This window comes from Pavona decussata, unplaced genomic scaffold, assembly GCF_977016875.1.
Source record: "Pavona decussata unplaced genomic scaffold, jaPavDecu1.1 SCAFFOLD_13, whole genome shotgun sequence".
NCBI lineage: Eukaryota > Metazoa > Cnidaria > Anthozoa > Scleractinia > Agariciidae > Pavona > Pavona decussata.
In genome coordinates, this window is record NW_028145436.1 from 2,529,903 (window position 1) to 2,551,978 (window position 22,076).

Here is a 22,076-nt window from a genome sequence, read left to right on the forward strand (position 1 = left end):
AAGTTAATCCTGGTTGTTTTATCTTGTCTGCCGACACTAACATTAGAAATACTACAAATTGTGATCCTTTTTTTTCTTTTTAAACCAGGAGTACCGACTGAGAATTAATTTGTGCGAGCAATGTTTGCTTGGATAAAAAAATGTGGTGCATCCCTTTGGCTGTTTATCTTAAACAAACTTTCATAAAAAGCTTTTCTAGCCAACAACATACAAGTCCTGCATACAAGGCATTATACATGAATTATCGGGACACTTGCGATCTATTAAAACTGATCACTGATTGTTTTACATGCACTTCCGTTAATGTTATCTGTTGGGTAAAACGCACTTAACGCAAAAAACTGAACTCCATCAACCACACACAACTCACAGTACCTTGATTTGCTCTGATGAAGGGCCAACGCTCGAAAACAGTCAGCTCTTGAATCTCTTTACGGTGACCAAATTAGCTTATCTGTTACAGGTCTTTTGAGTCCACCTCCAGGCAGTCTCCTGCACTGACATACCACCTAGTTTGCTCAACACTAAGTAGGAACGTAATGACATTGTATATTTAGTTAATTATAGTCGGAAAGAAACAAATAAGTTATTTGCCTCAGCTCAATAGAAATCTTATCTTGCCCCGGCTGTATAATCTACCTGAAAGAACCAATCTCAGCATTATTGTTCAACACATTGTGACACTGCCCAAATATGGTCATGGCCAACTCAATATACGTCGCCCGCACAAAACAGATATCCTGCGATATACGTAGTTTTCGTGCGTCGGGGAGAAAAATGACAGAGCGTTTTCAAAAAGTAATGACCTCGGAAGAACGCCATATATTTATTTAATAACACTGTTTTGTACTGAACACAAAGAAGGCAACCAAGTTTGCTGTTAAGAATTGTAATGGTTAGCGCAAAAACTTTCATTGCTTACCTTTCTGTTTATGAACAGGCAAATTACCGTGCAGCAAAAACGTTTGAATTGATGTAATTTTCGCTAGACTTTAGAATGTCCCATATTCTAGCAAAGGCTCAGAAATTGCAAACAGTACATGTATTTTCTTAGATTGGTTCTCGCAACCGTTAAACAGAGATCTCGGCTCGTCTTGAAGAGATGGAGAAAACCACCTGAGAAAATCCGAGCTCGCACTGAAGTGCCTCGGGAAATTTTAGCTTTCTGGCAGACAAAAAGATAGACGGAGTGCAAAGCAATTACTCCCAGAACCATTAGAGCCGCCTAAAAAAAACAATTAGTATCTTAACAGATCCAGATTTCTTGCAAGCAACAAGGCGCTAGATACGTTTGTCAAAACACTGAGGAAAGAGGAAAAAGATTTTAAGAAAAAAATTGGAAGGATGTAGCTGTGCCAGAAAGCGTACAGTCGTGTTTTGAAATTTCCATACTTTTACCTGTATTTTTTTTCCGCGAACTATTTTTAGCAGCAGTTCACGGCTGGTTCGCTTTACAGACAAATGTATGGAAAGTTCAAAACACGAGTGAACGCTTTCTGGCACAGCTACATCCTTCCAATTTTTTTCTTAAAATTCTTTTCCTAGTGCCAAAAGTTTCCAATTCATGAATTTTTCACAAGCGATGTTTTATGAAAATTATTTGACATCGGATTTCCATACAAACACTGTTATTTCAAGCCTGTTTGCCTACTCGTCAAAATGGCGTCAAAAACCGTGATAAGACCTATAAAACAATTATCCTGCTCAATCTTGCGGAATATTAGCCAACTCGGCCCACGGCCTCGTCGGCTGAGTACCAGGCGATATTCCGCGCGATTTCGCAGGATAATTGTTACTTAGCTGTAGCAATGTATGAAAAAAATATCGAATGGCACATCCTAGATTGTTGACCACGGACATCATTCTGTATCTTTCTTACTGTTATGTTCATACTTCTGATAATTAAGGATTTGGAAAAAACATTTCAGAATAAAAAAATATTAAAACATGACGTTTGATAATGGTGACATGTCGTCGCCGAAACGTCATGTTTTAATATCGCTACTTTTTATTTCTGAAATGTTATGTTCATGTTATGTTATTACCTTCAAAAAATTAATTGCTTTCAACTGTTATTTTTCAAGACGCCGTTAGATAATATGTACCGAGTATTGCGCATTTGCATGCTGTATTTTGTAAAATCAAATAAAGTGCTCACCCTGACTTCGAACTTTCCTTTCTTTCTCAACATCAAAGCAAAAGCCACCAAACATCGAAACTTTTCCTTGAATTTTTCTAGCAACAATTTAGTATGGCATCTCATTATAATTACTTACGTGACATGATTCTGAATTTGAATTTTCTCGATGTAACTTTATATTTTATACCGTGGTAGCATGTCCTTATTGGTTTTGATCATTTTGAGTACATTTAGACTGATTGCAGTCTTTTTGTCTCTGTTTTCGATTTTGCTATTGTGGTATTGATAAAAAAGACGAGGCGAGAATCATAAGACGCGTAGGATTGGGACCAAATAAGGGCGCGCACGACAAGACAAACTCTACTTTTTTAACCCTTGGCGTTTGTAATCTGGGGCCAGATAAACGAAGCCTTGCTAAGTTAAGGGGGGATTCTACCTAAATTTGAATGAAATTTGAAGAGGCTTTAAGAAGGGATAGAAGAAAGAAAATGATTTTTGGAACACTAACAGACCGTTGATACCCACGCAAGAGCACTCCAGGTTGCTAGTTGAATAACTTGGTATCTGTCTATTAATTATTAACTATAAAATTCTAATTTTAAAACTTCACTAAATCTTCAATATATATTGTTTCTCTAAATTTTACCAATCCTTCAAGAAAAATCATCTCCTCCCAAATAAACCCAAAAATCACCCCAAAATTCACAAAACACCCCACAATACAGATTCACGGGATGAGTGTAGAGTTTTTGGATTGCTTGAAACATGAATGAGATATTTCAAAGGGCGGTATTGCATCTTGACGACAGCTTATTGTTACTCCAACAATAGTCTGTTGTTATTAAAGAAGCAATACCTAGGATACATTTTAAATTAAGAGGGCATTGTGAATCTAGCCCTGAACTCACAAAGCTACTAATTTAAGATATATCCTAAGCCGTATTGCTTCTTGACAAATAGGTAACAGAGTCAACTTATGGGAACTTCTAAAGGAATTTGCTAAGACACTGAATGATCGATAGTAGCATTACATCGCAGGCGCAAAGCGAGTTGTCCGTTTCCAAAACATCCCCTAAGCCAACCCACGAAAAGTCTATCCTTACGGGGTATGGGGTCCAAGACTTCTTCCCATAGCCATGTTACCCTATCAATCCGCCAAAACATTCTGCTGTGAGCAACGTGGGTTAACAAAGACCACAATTCAAGACTCCAAATACTACGCACAATTTCTCCATACGAAGTATATTCTCTCGTACATACCTCTACTGTGGGCAAACGGTGTTGGCCCACAAACTATTAATTAACAGAAGCACGTAAATTTTCCACCGCCGAACAATTTGAGGACTCTGTGTGTTCATTCAGTGACGAAAAAAAATTTAGCCTTGGCATTGTATGTTTGACTGTCGTCTGAGTCTTACACCCAAGAATACGTTGGCTCTATTGAAAGCCTTTGACCCCATTACGCAATCCCCGTATATTGTATTAGTATTTTTAAAGGTTGAACTCTTGAAAAAAAAATGTGCTGGAAATGAGGATTCTCCTTGTTTATAAGTAAAGAGGTTACACAAAATACCACCCATCTGGTGAAACTTAGAGACAAAATGTAATGGTAGGAAGATTTGAGTAATTATCTCAGTTTTTACTCCTGATAAAGGGGTGGCTATTTAGTCGTCAGCGTTTTTAAGGTTAGAAGATTGAGAGTGGGTGGGGTTGGAGGAAGGGGGTAACACCATCTTCATTTGCAGTCCCATGGTTTCTGTCCGAACGCAATGGTTTGGATTATTCAGTAAAGTAACTTGGTTCTCATAAAGTGCTGAATAGTGGCAGGTCTCTGGCGGCTGTTGAAGCTGGGGTCTGTTACGGCACACACACACACATTCTGAGTCGCTCAACTCCTTGTCACAACTGACTCCATCATCTATAATAAAAATAATGGCTGCATTAGTATAAGAAATGATATTCAGCGCGTAAACAAGATCGAGATTAGTTTTCATCATTGATAATATGTTGCTTCTCTACTACTACTGAAATAAATTGAATGTGTTGCATATTAATATACCGTATTCCATGAAATAAACGATGCCACGTGCACAAGTAAGAAAGTAGCAAGAATGAAAGAGAAGCCTTTGTGGAGGAAAGAGAGATCTAGCACATCGCACTTGATAGAAACAACAATTTAAGAGGTGTATTGGACTATCACTGATTTAACAATGCGATGCTTCTAAATCACCCCTATGTTCGCACGCAGGGTACTTCCCGTTCTATTTTTTTTTGTTTCTCAAAAACAATTTTGTACAGTTACCTTTAATTTTTATTCTAATTGATTCTTCATACAGCTTGCAAGAAGTTAGTTACCCTGTCGGACGACGATTACACTGATAGTCATGTCATTGCACTTTTTTACCAGAGCTGTCTATAATTTTTTAGCCACTGAAGTCTCATTAAGTCGTAAAGAAGTTTCACTGCTAATATTCTTGGTCTGAATCGAATGTGGCTTTATCCCGTATGTAGGGTGGAGAGAGGGTGGATTTTGTTACTATAGCTAATGGATTGAAACCTTTTGGTTATCTTTTCGAAGAAAAAAAGTTCCGATTCTGCGGTAGAATCAAGTTTTTAAAGTTGTTGATACTGAAGTGCCGATTTTTTCTCATCTGAACTGAACACCATTCTATTCTACTCCTTCGAGAGCTTGTAGGCAAACGTTAGTGGCTTTCTGTTTCTTTCTCTATACCTTTTCGTTTTGTTTGTCTCTCTTTTCCTTTTCTCTTCTTTCCCTTTCCTCTACCCTTTCCTTTCTTTCTTCCCTTCCGTATACTTTTTGTTTTGTTTTTTCCTTCCCTCCCAACTCTGTTTCCATTCGTGTGGCCGCCTTTTTGATCTTTCGCGCTCACGACTCTTAGCAGGGAACATCAGTCGTGCGGGCCACTAATGCGTGAGGCTAATAAAATGATCTGATTTGCATTGACAGTTATAAATCAACAGATGAAATATTTCATGTCACCCATGACTGACACGACGCAGCAAAGTGAAAGCAATAAACTGGTTTTAATTGATTCATGCTATCTAGTGTCGCTCGAGTCAGGTAACACCCACCATTCTTGATAAGAACATGGCGGAAGCTCGAGCAAATCGTTCGCTTGGTGGATACGATGACGAGTTTCTAAGTGTAGTGGAAGATGATTTGCAATGTCCAATCTGTCAACTGCCCTTGAAAGATACAGTACTGACAGAAGAATGTGGTCATCGATTTTGCAGAAAGTGTCTTGAAGGGCACTTCACAAGGTTAGAGTACATTCCTTTATAATTATAGACGTTTGAAACCTTTTTAACCGTGTCGCTCTGTGAAAAGTAAAAGAAATAAAGCTCTGGAATTCGCAAGAAAATTGTTAGCTGGACCACCTTAGCATAATTTTATTCTCAAGCCAATTAAAGATGCACGTCCCACCCTTAGTGGACATATTTACGGTATCGACGCGGACATCAGCAATCTTACGAAATTATTGTCATGCAGTTTCTAGCTTCAGCGAACGTTTTCTTCCTGATATAACTAGGAACCCGAATACAATAAAATCACCGTTGTAAGGAAACAAGTGCCTGTTAGTTTCAGTCCGGAAATTATGTAAATTAGATCAACAACAATCATGAATTGAACAACACCGAAAAGCATATCAGTCAACCATTAGAGCGGAAACTTGGTGGTTTATATCAGAAAATATTTAACTATGGGTACAACTCTTGGGCCCTTTCTATTTGATTCTCATAAACGCTGAGACAAACATGACATCATAGACATCATACGCAGACATTCCGCGTCTTCTAAACCAATATCCTCCTATCCCTAAAAAGCATCTGTTATTGAAGACTAAAGTAAAAAGGATTTTTTACTGAATACCAACCGATTCCGACATATGCAAACGTGCCAGTCAATTCACTAGTGATCACAGTCTTTGAACTTTTATAAACTTTATAAGGAATAAATACAATATAAAAACGAGAAAAACGTAGAGGAGGGAGGTAATTAAAACAAAGGACGCTTTTATCAATTTCTTCCTACAGACCGAAATGAAACAAATGGTGGACAATGAGAAATCCTGTTTGTGGTATTTGTTTGTGAAAGTTATTTTTATGATGCTCAAAAGTCTTAAATTTTACACTGCATATTTCCATCTTGGAAGAAGTAAATTTAAACTTCGTGTTTTGCCCACTTGGCAGTCGATGGGAAAAAGCTGTTAGAGGAGCGATATGGCTATTTAATAACCAAACTTTTGACTCCTTATTTAAATATTCCTTACCAAAGCTTCAAAAGGTATTCACTATATCAGTGGATCGGAGCGTTTCTGGTGGAAATAAAAGAAATAAGATAGCAATATTAAATCAGTTAGTTTTTGAAACTTAATTGGGATCAGCTTTGTCCTCTTCATTTGAGAATTCCTGGTTTTCACGTGACGTTACCAAATTCTATAATTCAAAACCGGGAGTCCTACAAAATTTTTACCTGCATTCAAGGGAAGAATACCTAAAAACATTTCTTTTCACAATTTCTTAGCTCGATGTCGTACTTCCTTTTGAAAATAGAGTAGTTTCCATATCCGAGTTCTCGTCGTGCGTGACATCAGGAGGACGGTCGTGACAGAGCTGTTCCGTATCTTAAAAATGACTCTTCGGGTGATTTTCAGCATTCTAAACAATTTAAGTTTGAGGCCAAATATTTATCTAAACATTCGAAAAATCACAAGGGAAATCAAACCTCTTTTTTGGCAAAAGTGAACTCCAGATGTTTTTTTCCTATTTCCGGCCGCCATGTTGGTGTCTTGTCAAATAACCGCTCGTGTACGGAATACCGCTCAGACCTGACGTTTGGACAGATTCCTTATTTACTTATCATCTATAACATGTCAATTTCTTGACTTCATTCATGGAATGTTTTTTTTTTTAATGGCGTGACAAAAATCGACAGTGAAAACCGGCAATAATTTCAAATATGTCGACATTTTGCTCATCTTTGACCGAAATAATTATGCATAATTTAATTTTGGGCGCGAAAGTTTCGAAAAGTTTGTAGTGCGCGGGGTAGAGATTGCGGCTTTCAAGCTTCCGTCTCTCTCTAAAAAGCGACGACGCCCGTTAGAACTTCCAGAATTCTCTTGGAATTCCATAATGATTAAAGAAGAGCTGGGAAGTGGTACGTTTGGGTCCGTTTATTTGGCCGATTTCAATGTTTCTGGCGAGCAACGTAGTGTTGTTATCAAGAGGTTGAAAGGTTAATCCGCAGAATCAAAGCGACGCTTTCAGAAGGAAGCTGGAATTCTAAACAGTGTTAAAGGCCACAGAAATATTATCCGTTTTTTGAGATTTTGCCAAGAGCCTCAGGCGATAGTGATGGAAAATTCGTGCTTCGACTTCGGTCCGTTTGATGTGGAAAAAAAGGTGTCTACGCTAGTTTATTTTGTTGATGACGAATTCGACTTTTCATCATTTGCCGATGTGTTGGTAGTATGTGCAAGGGAAGTGGTAACAGGGCTAGAGTTTCTACACTGGCAATCAAACCATAACTGGTCGCGTTCCGGTTCTTCCTAATTTACAGTCATGATAAACGACGAGTATGGGCGGCCATCACCGCCAAAAATACAAGCAGTGCAAACGATATAGAATAAACAGAAATGGTTTAACTGTGTCCTTTGTAAATTGGTTTAGACAATTTAGAAACGATGCAGTTAGAATGCATTTGGACAGGTTGTCTTTGATGGAATGATATAGCCAAACAATAAATGGTTTAGACAATTGCAAAACTGTCCAACTATCAATGGCAAAACGGTACACGAAAGACAGAAATGATCTAGTCTGAATGTAAATAATTCAGCTTCCGTTAGTAAAACAGCACAGGCTTAATAGAATTGGACAAAGTAAATGAAAAGTGGTGAAGTGGTCACTGTTAAATTGGCAAAGTCAATTCTCAAACGGTTTAGCGTAATCTGAAATGATTTAGTGCAATGCCAAACAGTATAGCTTTCTGTGAAATGGTTTGTGACTTAACATCAAACGGTTTAGCGTGACACAAAACGGTTTAGCGCGACATAAAATGGTTTAGTGTTACTAATAATAAGGGCCTCGCAGCATGCTATAAAAAACGTGAAATGTCAGTTCTACTGAATAAAAAAGCAGAATCATCGTTCTAGACAGCGAGACTGTCGATAAAGAACTTGAACTCCGACAGCAAATACACCCGTTCAACAACGCGTAATCTACACCAGGTTAATCGATTTACCATAAAGTAGTTGACAACGGCAAATAAAAACGAGTAAATGTAACCTGAATTTTCTTCGAAGAGAAAGCGAAGTTTATTTGTGTGACCGACTGCACAGAGTACGTGAGCTGTGTTCGCGCCAAAATCCACAACCATGACGTCATACCCCACATGGACTAGACCATTTCACAACAAGCCGTTCCATTTCATGTTTGTATTTTTGGCGGTTCCGGCGATAATCAATTGATCTAACACTAAACCATTTTATGTCGCGCTAAACCGTTTTGTGTCACGCTAAACCGTTTGATGTTAAGTCACAAACCATTTCACAGAAAGCTATACTGTTTGGCATTGCACTAAATCATTCCAGATTACGCTAAACCGTTTGAGAATTGACTTCGCCAATTTAACATTGACCACTTCACCACTTTTCATTTACTTTGTCCAATTCCATTAAGCCTGTGCTGTTTTACTAACGGAAGCTGAATTATTTACATTCAGACTAGATCATTTCTGTCTTTCGTGTACCGTTTTGCCATTGATAGTTGGACATTTTTGCAATTGTCTAAACCATTTATTGTTTGACTATATGATTCCATCAAAGACAACCTGTCCAAATGCATTCTAACTGAATCGTTTCTTAATTGTCTAAACCAATTTACAAAGGACAATTAAACCATTTCTGTTTATTCTATATCGTTTGCACTGCTTGTATTTTTGGCGGTGATGGCCGCCCATATTTTTATGTATATCGAAGTTTGTTGCTCATACTTTTTGGATATCGAGAATACTAAAAATATTCAGATTATTGTATCAAATCTCACCCTAATAAAACTCTGTCTGAATTGCAACAGGTTGGAGCGTGACAGGAGACCTTTAAGCTGTCCTTTGGATCGAAACAACCTGACTCGTGAAAGGGTAAGAGAACTCTGAAACTATAGGGACATTGAGTTAGCAAGCATAGAATAATGAAAAGTAATGAAATCGAACGAAAGCTTGCTGACCGTGTGCATTGCTCGTGCTAGCACATTTTCAATAATTTTCCAAGGATTGCTATGTGTATTCCTTTCCAGGGGAACTGATGGGGGAGTTGTGGATTTAGGCCCGGGTACTTTGTAACTTACACTGAGATCGCTTTGGGTTTGTTTATTTCTTACTAGCTCCTTAGCAGGCCAAGTTTTCATAGTAAAGAAATAATTATTTCAAATAACCACATAATTAGCAAAGCTTACGGAAAAACCATATGTTGCCGAAGAACCAAAACCAATTGACATCAAACAATTGAGGTCAACAAAATGAATTATAGATAAATTGCTTTATATAATTAAACTTCGTCATTATTTTTATATCCAAAGGACATGTTCCCTGACAAAGCCACAAATCGAAAAGTTCTCTCGTTTGTTATCAAGTGTCCAAATGAGGGATGTCAGTGGACTGGTGAACTGAGGTCAAAAGAGGTAAGATTTTGCTTTTTGTCCTTCACCATTTTCTTGTAACTACTTCATGTAGTCAGATACCAGCATTCAGAGACTGGAAGCGATTGATTTATTATTTTTTTTCAGATTACGTAGATTCCTCACCATCGAAATGTAGCTACTTAGATATTTGAAAACAATGCTGTTCTATTAGCGTGTGTGGGAGTAATTATCGCGCTTGGAATCCACCTTGCGAAAAAAGATGGCAGCTGTACGCTTTACACAACCAATAGGCACATAGAAAGCCATATTTTGTGTATGCTTCTTTCGTGTGATTTTTAGGCTTATTGGATAAATTAAATTAACGTTTGAGCGTTTTTGCAACAAGGAGGCTCAAGTTTTAATGACCATGATTTTTGAAAGCGAAACCTATTGGGGAGTGTAGGAGGAAGAGTGCGAGTCTGCATTGTAACTTTTTTGTTTGTAGTTTGGCGAAACGTGTCAAAAATTTCTTCTTTTTTCTTCTTCTTCTCCATACTACGTATTTGAACTTGTGTGGCTCAATTTTCGTGGATACCCTTTTAGTAAAACTAATTTAAATGTACATATAACTATGTTATAAATGTAAAATTATTTATATGTCATTTTTTACTTTCCTTGAATGACAAAGGATCATTTGGAAGTCTGCCCATTGAAAGTTGTTTCCTGTACAAACCAAAACTGTCACGTGACACTGACAAGAAACAAATTGCAATTGCACGTGACCACCACGTGTGATTGGAGGATTCTTTGTTGCGAGCACTGCAGTTTTCCAATTCCAGCGTGTAAAATAAAGGTAAATTTTATCGTTTTTTTGCTTTATTAGGAACAGCATGTCACATCTCTTGAATAATGCCATCGAACCGTTGGGTGAGGGTTAAGTTTAACCAATTTCTTTCCAGCCATTTTCTGCATCATATCTACAGCTGTGAGTTGAGTTTGTTTGTTTGTTTCCAAGCCTTACTCCAAGATCATTGAACAAGAAAAAAACATACAAACAACAAAAATCAATTTTGTTTAATTCAGCTTGTGAATTGGTTTGATTGTACTCACCACTGCCCCATCTCACGGGTTTGAAAGCTCAGTAAAAGAGTCTTTGCGTCAGCATTGATTTGCAATGATCTCAACATTTATGTCTTCTCCGGCTTTCGTTGCAACTATTTTTGTTGTATTAGTTTACAAATCCGATGGCCATTGCCATAGATACCCATGCACCAATATTGATTGAACCGATGATGGTGAATGAGAAATCCCTTCTGTCAAAATAGGACTTGGAAAATAAGAATTACAAAATACCGGAGGCTGTTTCACCTCAGTCACGGCAACCTACATGCTTCTTTCTCTGCCAAGAGAAAATAGCAGGTATTAAGATACTGAATACTTTCTTTTTTCATTGCATTTAAAGGCTCATCAGAGTGAGTGTAAAAGATTTCCACTGAATTGTTCAAAGAGTTGTGGCGCAGTCATCGCCAGAGAGGAGGTAGGTTCTATAATTTGAACACCGATATCGCACGGTCATGGTTTCTTTGCAAGTAGCTAACTTTATATCAGCTCCTGCGAGTGTGTTTCACTCGTGAGTTGTTTTGCCCCCTGTTCAAATCTCACACGCGTGATTGGCCGTTGATGCGTTCATATTCATTTATTAATATACTTTCTTTCTTTTCCGGATGATCTCACAAGCTGTCACCAGGTTCCTTTGACTGGCGTTGTTTTATCCGTAGTTGTATACTTAAGGTGGCCGAGCACAGTTTGCGCGCGCTTTATAGATTCTGCTAGTGATGCTATTAAGCGCGCGCTAGGGTTGTGGTACGCAAATACGGCGGTCGATAAAGTGATCCCTCAATTTCACATGAAATTGATAATAAAGTTAAGTTTTGATCCTAAATAACTAAGTTTCTCGTTTCCGGACTCTTTTTCTTTTCTTTCCGAGCAAAAAAGTCATTCACCAAGAACATTTTCATGCTTTTCATCTTTGCCATGAAACCCAATTAAAGCCACGCATGCGCATTTGACCAAAAAATTGCGACTGGTTGTTTTCGTGGAAATGAACTGTTTTTTAAGGAACCGCTCATTAGAATTTCGTGAAATTTGGCATGAAAAAAGTTCCCTAAAAGCGTAACTCACCTTCAAAGATAAACCTAAATCTAACAGAGGGTATCTTCCGCAAAACATTAAAATGCAAAATCAATATTTACAGGAGTTCTCTCTGTTAAAATTACATGAAAGTAGTGCAACCGTGTCAGCGTTTTGTGATTTTTTCTGGATACAAAAAATGGAAAAAATCTAATGAGTACATTTTCTAAAAATAAAGGAAACCTACTATTTATGGACGTTTAATAGTTCGCTGCGTTGCCATGGAAACGGTACTTACAATTTTGGGCTTCCAGAAATACGTAGTTTCCAAATAACGTCTTGTAATACCTGTACACTGAAAAACTGTATTCGGCCACCTTAAGTAGTCAGTTTTATGGCGGCAGCATATCGGATAATATCGAACTTGTGCATTTGTCAACTGAACTGGTAGTGTAAACCAACGATTTTTTCCCTGTTGTCCTGCCCTTCGGTGAGGTATATCATGATAACAATTCTACAATTTCTTTGATGTTACAGATTTCAGCTCACATTGCCAACGATTGTCCGCTTGCCATAGTGTCCTGTCCGTATGCTGAGATGGGCTGTACAGCAAAGGTATTTTATAACACGAATAAAATGTGGCGATCATTTTTGACATCAAAAGCGAAATATTACAAAAGTATTCTCTGATGATTGAGCACTTGTTACTAATAGATAATTAATAATAATATAATAATAATTTATTACTTATATTGCGCCTTTTCTATACAACATTCAAAAGCGCATCACAGTAGCATATAACTTAATAACTAAACTTACACCTATAATATAAATCATACAAATTCTTAAATAAAACTTACAAACGATTTACATTTTAAAAACAACATAGAATAACAACCACTGTAAAAGAACTTCTAAAATACTAATGCATAAAAGAAAATTAGTAAGATAAATGATGAAATGATGAAATGATTCCTTGTATAAAAATTTTTTAATCATATAAAAAGAATCCAAGCTGCCCCTTCCTTTATGGGACAAGTTGCCTAGGTCTGAACGAGAAGCAATTACTAAGGTAGTCGGGGATATTCAGGCAGCCACGCCCTCAGCTAATTGCAATATCTCTCATAGCACCGACTGCCGAAGTAATTATCTGTTATAATAATTGACCCTCATAATATCCTATTGTTCTCTCTGCATTAAATTAATGATTTCAGTCGCCTTCACATTGTTGTTTTCTACACGAACAATGAAAGTAGCATACATTGTCTAGCAGTGGTATTGATTAATTATCATTACACCATTCAGTCATACTGTATTGTTAAAACTTGGTAATTACAAAGTTTTACAACTTTATCTATATGTCCGTGGAACATGCGCATGTATCTCACATGCACCTGTGAAAAGTGCTGTTGGCTTTCATGTACATGACGAAGAATATTAGCATAGTATGTAAACAATGTACCACAGGTCACCAAAGCATATGTAACACAGGTTACCACGCAAGCATGATTTCAGAGTTTGTATGGCGTTAAAGTGAAATCGAAATTTGGACAACAATATTCCCACAAAACCCACAAAAAATATAATACAGTCTGAAAAAGCTTACCCGGTGTGTTTTGCTGTATTTTCAATGCTTCTCAGTACTTCCAAACGCTGTTTTGAGCGGTTTATCTCTCAGCAGCTGGTCCACGTGCATCACTGTATTATGTTAATGGAAAAGTAGGAAACTACAAGTCGAATCTGAATGAAATTTGGCCTGTCATTTAAGGAGAGCACTTCGTCATGACCTCGCTAAAATTTGCTTGAAACTTAAGCTCTCGCTTACCTGCCTCACCATATGGCAAGAAGGATGATGTGCGGTCCTTCCTGGGTAGCTCATTTTCGGAGGAGTTCATTTATTGAGACACAGGCCTTCGTTGAAAACAAAGTTCATTTCAAATCGGGTGCTATTTTTGCCGCCGACCTGGAATGTTGCCACAAACTCACGGTCAAACCTAGGCACGTAGGTCTTTTTCGCTGTGGTTGGGTTTTCCTTTTATTCGCTTTACAAACCTCTCTAGGATCTGATCAAAAATATATGATGCAATTAAGTGGCTTATAACGAGCCGACCGCATATTAAAAATATTGCACTGCTCATTTATTCCAGTGCAATAATGACTCTTTTAGCTCGTTTAGAATTACCCCTGATAATTTCCAAGCTTACAAAAAGGGCCGCCTCCGTTTTCCTCAGACACTTGCACCATAGTTAGTAGAGGGGTCACCTCTACTAACTATGCTTGCACAAACCTGAATAACACGCCTCCTCGGGCTGTAATCGTTGATTTAATGCAAAAAGAGAACAATGGGATATTATGAGGGTCAGTAATTATTAACTCGCTGATTATAAAGTTGCAAATGAAAGTAATTAGATTTGTCATTAAATGAAATTAGTCTTTTTGGTACTGTACGTTGTTTTAGATTCATTCGATATTCCGGTCAATTCGTAGAGGCTGAAGACTGTGTCGGCCTGGAGTGGAGGCAATGAGCCTCATTTCTGTGCGGTTAAAAAAATAAAACATGCTCCGTAAATTTATCAACTTTTTCATTAAGCCTGGTTTACACGTACGACGCAAGCATAAGCATAAGCACAAGAAACCTAAGTTTAAGCCGGTGCGACGCAAGCATAAGCGCCTTGTGCTTGCGATTGTGTTTATGTTTGTGTCGTTCCGATTTTCATGTACGACGCAACGACGCAAGCATAAGCACATGCACTAGAGAATGGAACGATTTCCAATCTCTCGTGCTTGTGCTTGAGCTTGAGTCGTTGCGTCGTACGTGTAAACGGGGACGACGCAAGCATAAGCACAAGCGCAAGGAAAGGAAACTGAAAAACAGTGACAAGTTGTCAGCGTCCATTCTAGTTACTCATGCGTTGCCATTTTCCGTCATGTTTGAATCAAATCTCTCCCGACCCGGCCGGCGATTGCGCCAATTTTTTTTATGCTTCTGCGCTTGCGTATGTCACCTTATGCTTATCGCACATAAAACATCCTTATGCTTATGTTTGTGCTTTTGCTTATGCTTCCGTCACACATGTAAGCCAGGCTTTACAAATGGTTTTTCATTGTAGCCCTCGTAGGTGGCGGTATGTTTGCGCGCGAATGCAAGTTTTAGGGACTGGTCATAGATTAGAAAGGAGGGGGGGGGGAAGGGCTGGTGCATTTTTATTTTGGCCTACCAGTTTTGGGGACACCCTCCCCATTCCAGGTGCAGAAAAAATGTTGACCCTCCAAAATAGTTTACATAATTTATCATGACCCCCCCCCCCCCCCCCACCTCTCCTCCCACACTAAGGTTACCTGTATTGCGGCATGGCCCGAATTGTATGACACTGACCTTAAAATAACAGAGAAGAAAACGAGTTGCATTTCTTCCTGATCTTGAGGTTACGTTCATGTGATTCCATGATCGTCTAGGTACAGGATTTCATCACCCCCTTCGTGTTCTTCATATTCTTCTTCTTCATTCTCAGAACCGATTTCAGCAGTAATGTCCTCCTCGTCGTCATCTTCATCACATGCCGACCACCTCATTCTCTTCACTCTCATCTGTGTCACTGTCTTGCTCCCTTAGGTTTTGTGTTACAGCCAAATGGTTGGTTATGTGCCTTTGGACTTCATTGAGTCTTGCTTTCTTCTTCCCTGGCAGTCTATGTTGTAGTGTCTCAGGTATTTGTCCAAAACAGCTATTGTCTCTTTGGTTAGAGAACCATCTTTAAGCATAGCAACCCAATCAAAATCTTCATATTTCTTCCCTGCCTGGGCAGATTTTTTTTTCAGCTCTCTCTTTCTTTCGTTTCTCTTTCTTCAAGTCGAGCAACTTCAAGTGCTCAAGATTGCCTCTGATGCATTCTTCTGACACCCAGCAACTTTGCATAAAAAAATAATGGCCCCCACTTAATGACATGCACCAAATTGTTTGACCCTCCCTTTTGTGCTTGCATGAAAAAATATGGCCCTCCCCATGTTTGCACCAGCCCTTCCCCCCCCCCCCCCCCCTTTCTCAAATTTATGACCGGTCCTTTAGCGGTGGAGCCGAGACAGTAAGCGGCCTGTAAAGCCGCGAATAAATATTTCAAATCACTATTTCTCCTTTCCTCTAACGGTTTCGACAATCTTCTTTCGATCCATTCCGCTTCAATCTTTTTACTAACAGTTCATGCTAATTTACATAAGAATAGTTATAACTTCTCACATTTAAATCGATTGGCGCACTTTTATTGGTCTTCACACCTTCAGTCCCAATCCTTGCACGACCTAATTTTAAAATTTAAAATTGTAATATGGTCCCTACAGAATATAAACCCTGTTATAATTTATCTTATAATAACTGGCAAGATACTTCAGTAATTACGGCCAAGTATTGATACGAGGCTGCCTGGCTCCGTTAGCCCCCACTTTTATTCCAGGCAGTCAGTACTCTGATTTTAGTTTTTAACAGTACAAATAAATGTTATTGCGTTGTTAAGTCATGCTAAATCTGATTAACCAAATTTCGGAACACAGTGCCACAGTGTTACTCGTAATATTTACGGCCAATATATTTTTTTCACAGGTCCAGCGAAATGAGGTTGAATCTCATCTTCAATCTGCTATGAAAGCGCATCTTGACTTGGCTTGTGTTAAGTTAAATGATACTCAGATTCAGTTAAATAGCGCTCAAGAGGCCATAAGAAAACTTGAGGAGACAACAAGAACACTTGAAGAGAAGTTCCAAACAACAACGAAAAAGCTTGAGGAGAAATTCCAAACGACAAAGAATAAGCTTAAGGAGAAGTTTGAGGAGCAGCTTGAGGAGACCACAGTAGAAGTTGAGGAGTGTAAAGAGACCATCAATGAACTGGAAAGGAAGCTCGGGGAAGAGACTGGAGTACACACATGGAAGATCAGTGACTTCGGTAAAGTATTGAGAGAAGCCATCCGTGAAAACGAAACAGAAATAGAAAGTGATGTATTCTACGATTGTAACTATAAATTTTACCTATCCTTGTATCCAAATGGTGATGGTCCTGAATCTATTAATCACCTTTCTATATACTTTCATATATTGAAAGGTGAATATGATGCCATGTTAAACTGGCCTTTCTCTAAAAAGGTGACATTTACGTTGATTGATCAGCAACAAAATCCAGATGCAAGAGAGAACATTGTTGATTCCTTTAGAGCACATCCTAAAGATAAGAAATGCTTCAGGAGGCCTGTAGAAGAAGTGAACACTGGATATGGCAATCCTAAATTTGTATCACACAACAAGCTGAAGAAGCGGCGCTACGTCGTGGATGACACGATATTTATTCAGGTTAAAGTCGCAAACAAACAAAGTGGCTTATTTGATAGCTTTGCGGATGATTTTAGTGATGACTAATTATAATGACTTGATTGATTGGTGAAAGTATAAAAAACTCCCGGAGCGTCTGGCAATTGATTTTTTAAATTCATATACTCGGCTCTTTTGCTTTAATTTACTAATAATAGAAGTCGCAAGTTGGTTAGTTTTGCTTTGTTTTTGGAAATGACGTAGGGTTGACTTGTTATAATGTGAGACGTTGCAAACGGAGCAGTTCACCCCTTTGCTACCCCTTGAAGGTTTCCACAAAACGTGATTTTACTTCATCTTAATCTCGGGGGGGGGGGGGGGGGGTACTTCCCTATATGGGCTATACGGGGAAGTGCCGCTGGATAGGGTATGGTTTTTGGCCCCTCTGTCCTGAAGAGGGTATATAATCTCAAGCGAGTCTGTCCCGGACCCGTCCTAGACAGGGTATGGTTGCAAGACTGTCGTCGAGTATTTGGCGATCCGAAATCAGAGACGTTAGTCTGAATTTATTTTAGTGAACAATGCTTCACGTCAATTGAGTTTTCACTTAAGGTTCACCGCTGTTAATGCGAAATTTTGGGATTTTTCGCCATCACTTCTAGGAAGTGTATTATTTTATCTGTTGTGATTGGTATTCGCGTTTCAATGCGTGGAACATCACGTCCGGTAAGTGACAGTGGGCCTTTAAATGTTATTACTATTACCAATGAACACTTGTGTAACACAAGAGCTAGATGTTGTCCTCTGTCCTAAATAGGGTCTTAAAATTGAGGACATTGTCCTACACAGGGTAGGTATTTAAGGTTACTTTCGTCCTAAACAGGGTTAGGGTTTCAAACCCCCAGCGGCACCCCTATACCCAAACAAGTGCCCCCCCCCCCCCCCCCCCCGATCTTAATTTAAAATACAAGAATTTAAAATAAAGACAATAAAGCTTGCTTGTCAGGTACTAAAACTAAAACTAAAACTATTGCTTTTTAGGTTAGAGGCTAGATTCACGAAGCCCTCCTAAGTAAAGATGTTTTCTAAGTATTGTTTTTGACAATAGCCCGGGGTTGGACCGGTTGTTAGAAAAAAGAGTGACTTGGAAATCAATGGCTTCGTGAATCTAACCCCTGGATAATCGGTCACGTATCTAGTGAATTGACAGTATTCTGGAGATTTGCAATTAGTCATGCCAGTAAAGTTCGGTCAGGTCAGAAAATCATTTTAATGAAATGTATCCAACAAGACATCCCAAACTGTGAATTACAGAGAGCCATTGATTATACCTTTACTGTTTTGCACGGCTCATAGTGACGGACACCTGCTGACATGACCTACGTAGTTTTAGTCATCAGTGGTACTCCCATATTCTTTTTATTTACTGTAAGGAGTAATCTTAAATGGGTCGATCAGGTAAATAATATTACTATGAAGGCGTCCCGACGAATTTACTTGCTTAAGCAACTTAAGCGAGCTGGAATAGACCTCTTTCATAAATGGAGGGCTTAATTGTTATTATTTTGTATGCATTTAAATTAGCCTTCCTGGCCTCGCTAGCATGTGTAAAAACAAAAGTATTTTCACTCAAAAGCGAGATCAAGAAGGCTTATTTGCATGCACATAAAAGAATACTAATTATGCCCTCCATTATGAAAGAGGTCTATAGACCGCAAGTCGCTAATTCTTTTTTATTGTGCATGCATACGTTCCGTTCTGGAATATGCATGTCAAGCCTTCCATACTAATTTGCCAGCCTATCTGTCCGACCAAATAGAGAGAGTTCAGAAAAGAGTCTTAATGATCCTATTCCCACAGGTTTCGCATTGCAAGGCCCTGGAAGAGGGGGGTTTGAAAACACTCTTCCATAGACGTGAGGAATTATGTAGCAGTCTGTTTAAACAAATAGTAGAGAGTGACCAGCATAAACTAGCTAGCCTGCTGCCCGCGTACAATGACAGTGGGAGATATAATTTTAGGACAAGGCGTATGTTTTCAATCCCGAATGTGAAAACAAAGAGGTTTAGAAACACTTTTATAATGCACTTTGCAAATAAACAGCAATTGTAGTTAGTGTACTTAGGATTTTTATATTTTGAAATTTTAAACATGATGTATTTAACGCAAGTAATTCAGCTCATAGCTGCAAGTTGTAGTTTTTTAATAAACGATTTATCTAATCTATCTGCCTTGACACTGTCGGCGGCGTGCAGGTAAATAACATCATGACTGTTCAAAAACGTTTTCATCACTACAGTCTAGGATAAATTCCATCTAAAACCGTTCTCTCTCCGGCTCCCTTTGAACAATCTCCCACAATACCTCACTTGGTCTCCCCTTAACAAATCGACGGCAGTTTTCTATGGTCTATACTCTTATAGACCATAAAATGACGTCAAAAAATGTTCAAAACTCAAGTGGAACCACGAGCCGCAGGCGAGTGGTTTCACTGCCAAGTTTTGGATATTTTATGGCGTCATTTTATGGTCTATAAGAGTATAGACCATAGAAAACTGCCGTCGATTTGTTTTTTACAATAACATGGAAAAAGTACGAGCGGAATTGACTATTTTTTTCGTTGAGAAAGCGCGCGCGTTACATCTGACGTCATTTTTATTGTCTGTACTCTTATAGACAATAGCTACGAGCCAATCAGCGCGCGAGAATTTGGACAGTTATTGTAAAATGGCTTTTCAATGCCTACTGACGTTCTTGAGCAGGTATCGAGCTAGTTTTACAGGTCAATGTAACCATCCACATCCACATCCACTGTCGAAGTCTTACTGATCCTTTTAGTTCCTATTTTTCTCAGTATTTTTTCACTATATTCAAGAAGACGTATCCGCTTCCTACTGGAAAGAAAAGGATTGAGGAATTGCCCGTTCCGAGGTTGCGCGGGAGATTGGGTCAAGTTAGGTGTCGCAAAGCGTCATGGGGCTGTTTTGGGGGACGCAGTTTCCAAAATGGCGGACGAAAACATGAAAGTTCAGCTAGTTGAAAGCGATATTCCAGGTTATGAGTTGCCTAAACCAGCAGAATTTCGTACTGTGGCTATATTGAAACGATGGCTGTCCTGCAGAGGTACAAAAGTGTCCGGAAATAGGAAGGATTTGATCCAAAGGTTAGATTACGAGCCTTGCAATGTAAACTATTTTGAAACTATTGTGACATTTGCAATTGAGGTCAACTCACTTCAAACTGCTGCCGTCGAAAGCTTCATAACCTGGAATATCGCTTTCAACTAGCTGAACTTTCGTGGTTTCGTCCGCCATTTTGGAAACTGCGTCCCCAAAACAGCCCCATGACGCTTTGCGACACCTAACTTGACCCAATCTCCCGCGCAACCACGGAACGGGCAATAGGTGATGACGTAAGTTGAAAATTACCTAATCAGTATAAAGTTAGTTCAGTGATGGGAATAGGAAGTGCCAAAATATTCCAAAAAATTCCAGAAGTTTCCGCGCACTTAGCCTTCACCAGTAGATGTCAGCTTCACATTCGTTGAAAAGATGCGCCACGCGACCAATTTCAAAAATTTGAAGATGTGCGCGTGGAAATTCAAATGAACCGGAAGTCAAAATTGAGACCGCAAGGCTTACGAGTGGCCAGTTAAAAAGTAAGACGCATTTCTGGACGTTTGTGTTGCATGTTTCAGCCACAGCGCATGATGCCAAGTAATTGTGCGTCGTACAGACGGTGGTGTAAACATTTACAGTTTTCCCGCCAATAATCGCGTGATTTTATGAACAATCCTTGAGTTCCTGGAGAATGCGTGACTTACGAAAAATCAGTGACGTGATTATAAACTGATTCGTGTTGCCTTGGCGGTTTTACACTGTAAACAGTTTAACAGTCAAAGTTTCCTTTTTTTTGGACAGCTGAATAATAGTTTCCTTTTTGTTCATTTAAGACTAGAACGTGTAGTTTTCGATTTTCAGTTATTATTAGCACGGGTCGCGAAAGTATTAGTCTTCGATATATTCCGTCGTTTTACAGTAGTTCTTCCAAGCCACAGAGATAAACTCTTCAGGTAAAAAGTGATTTTCAGTTCCTTATATTATTTTCAATTATGTTTTACATTAGCTTACATTTGTTGCAATAGACCTTCAATGTTATTTGCGAAACTTAATTTTTAAAACGATTAGTACTATGTGTAGCAACCTTATATTTCAGAATCGGCTTCGTCACCTTTTTGTATCAGATCTTTCTCCTCTGCACAGGCCTCATTCGCGCTCCAGCGGAGACAAATAAAGGACTGGAGAGAGTGAAATAACGAGCAGCATGGGCAGGAGCTTGGGGGACGATGCTCTTCCCATCGTCCCCCGTGCTCCCTTTTACTCTCCCTTTTACTCAATTCCCTTACTTGAGTTGTTTCCTTTTCCGACTTTGGCTCAATTTTTATGAAGGAGTCTCTGCCGAGGAGAGAGGTACAGTCGACCCCCGATAACTCGAACCGTCGCTAACTCGAACCAATTATCCTTTCCCTTCAGGTCATTTTCCTATATAATTTTACCCTCAAAAACTCGAACCTTTCTCAATTTCCCTTGAATTTCGAGTTATCGGGAGTCGACTGACATCAGGTACATTAAAATACTTAAGCTGCGATAGGGACTCCGCTCGGTAGGTTCTTCCAGTTTTTCTCTATACTTTATATTCATTGAGATGTACTTGCTCGAAATTTTTTCAAATATGAGAATGTCGTCCAATGTAAAAAAAATGGGCTACGGGCAAGCTTAATAAGTTGGTACAATACACATATGCTGCACGTGAATCGCTCAATAACTTAGTGCAATATGCTGCAAGTGGACCAGCCTCTGAGGGATAAAC

At 38.9% G+C, this 22,076-nt stretch overlaps 1 protein-coding gene and 1 long non-coding RNA gene across 2 annotated transcripts in view; both read left to right on the forward strand.

Annotated features, from left to right (window-relative positions):
- The first annotated feature begins 5,118 nt into the window (after positions 1–5,118).
- Positions 5,119–17,564, forward strand: LOC146487871 (TNF receptor-associated factor 6-like). Its single transcript, XM_085128215.1, has 7 exons — positions 5,119–5,422; positions 9,239–9,302; positions 9,740–9,841; positions 10,470–10,634; positions 11,244–11,318; positions 12,449–12,526; positions 16,506–17,564. Exons 1-7 carry the CDS (start codon positions 5,250–5,252, stop codon positions 17,313–17,315), a joined length of 1,467 nt encoding a protein of 488 aa, XP_084984341.1. The 5' UTR covers positions 5,119–5,249; the 3' UTR covers positions 17,316–17,564.
- Positions 17,565–18,164: 600 nt separating this feature from the next.
- Positions 18,165–22,076, forward strand: part of LOC146487872 (uncharacterized) — a 68,781-nt gene continuing 64,869 nt past the window's right edge. Inside the window, exon 1 of the long non-coding RNA XR_014868254.1 lies at positions 18,165–18,369. This is a non-coding gene — a long non-coding RNA (uncharacterized LOC146487872). The remainder of the gene's footprint in view (positions 18,370–22,076) is intronic.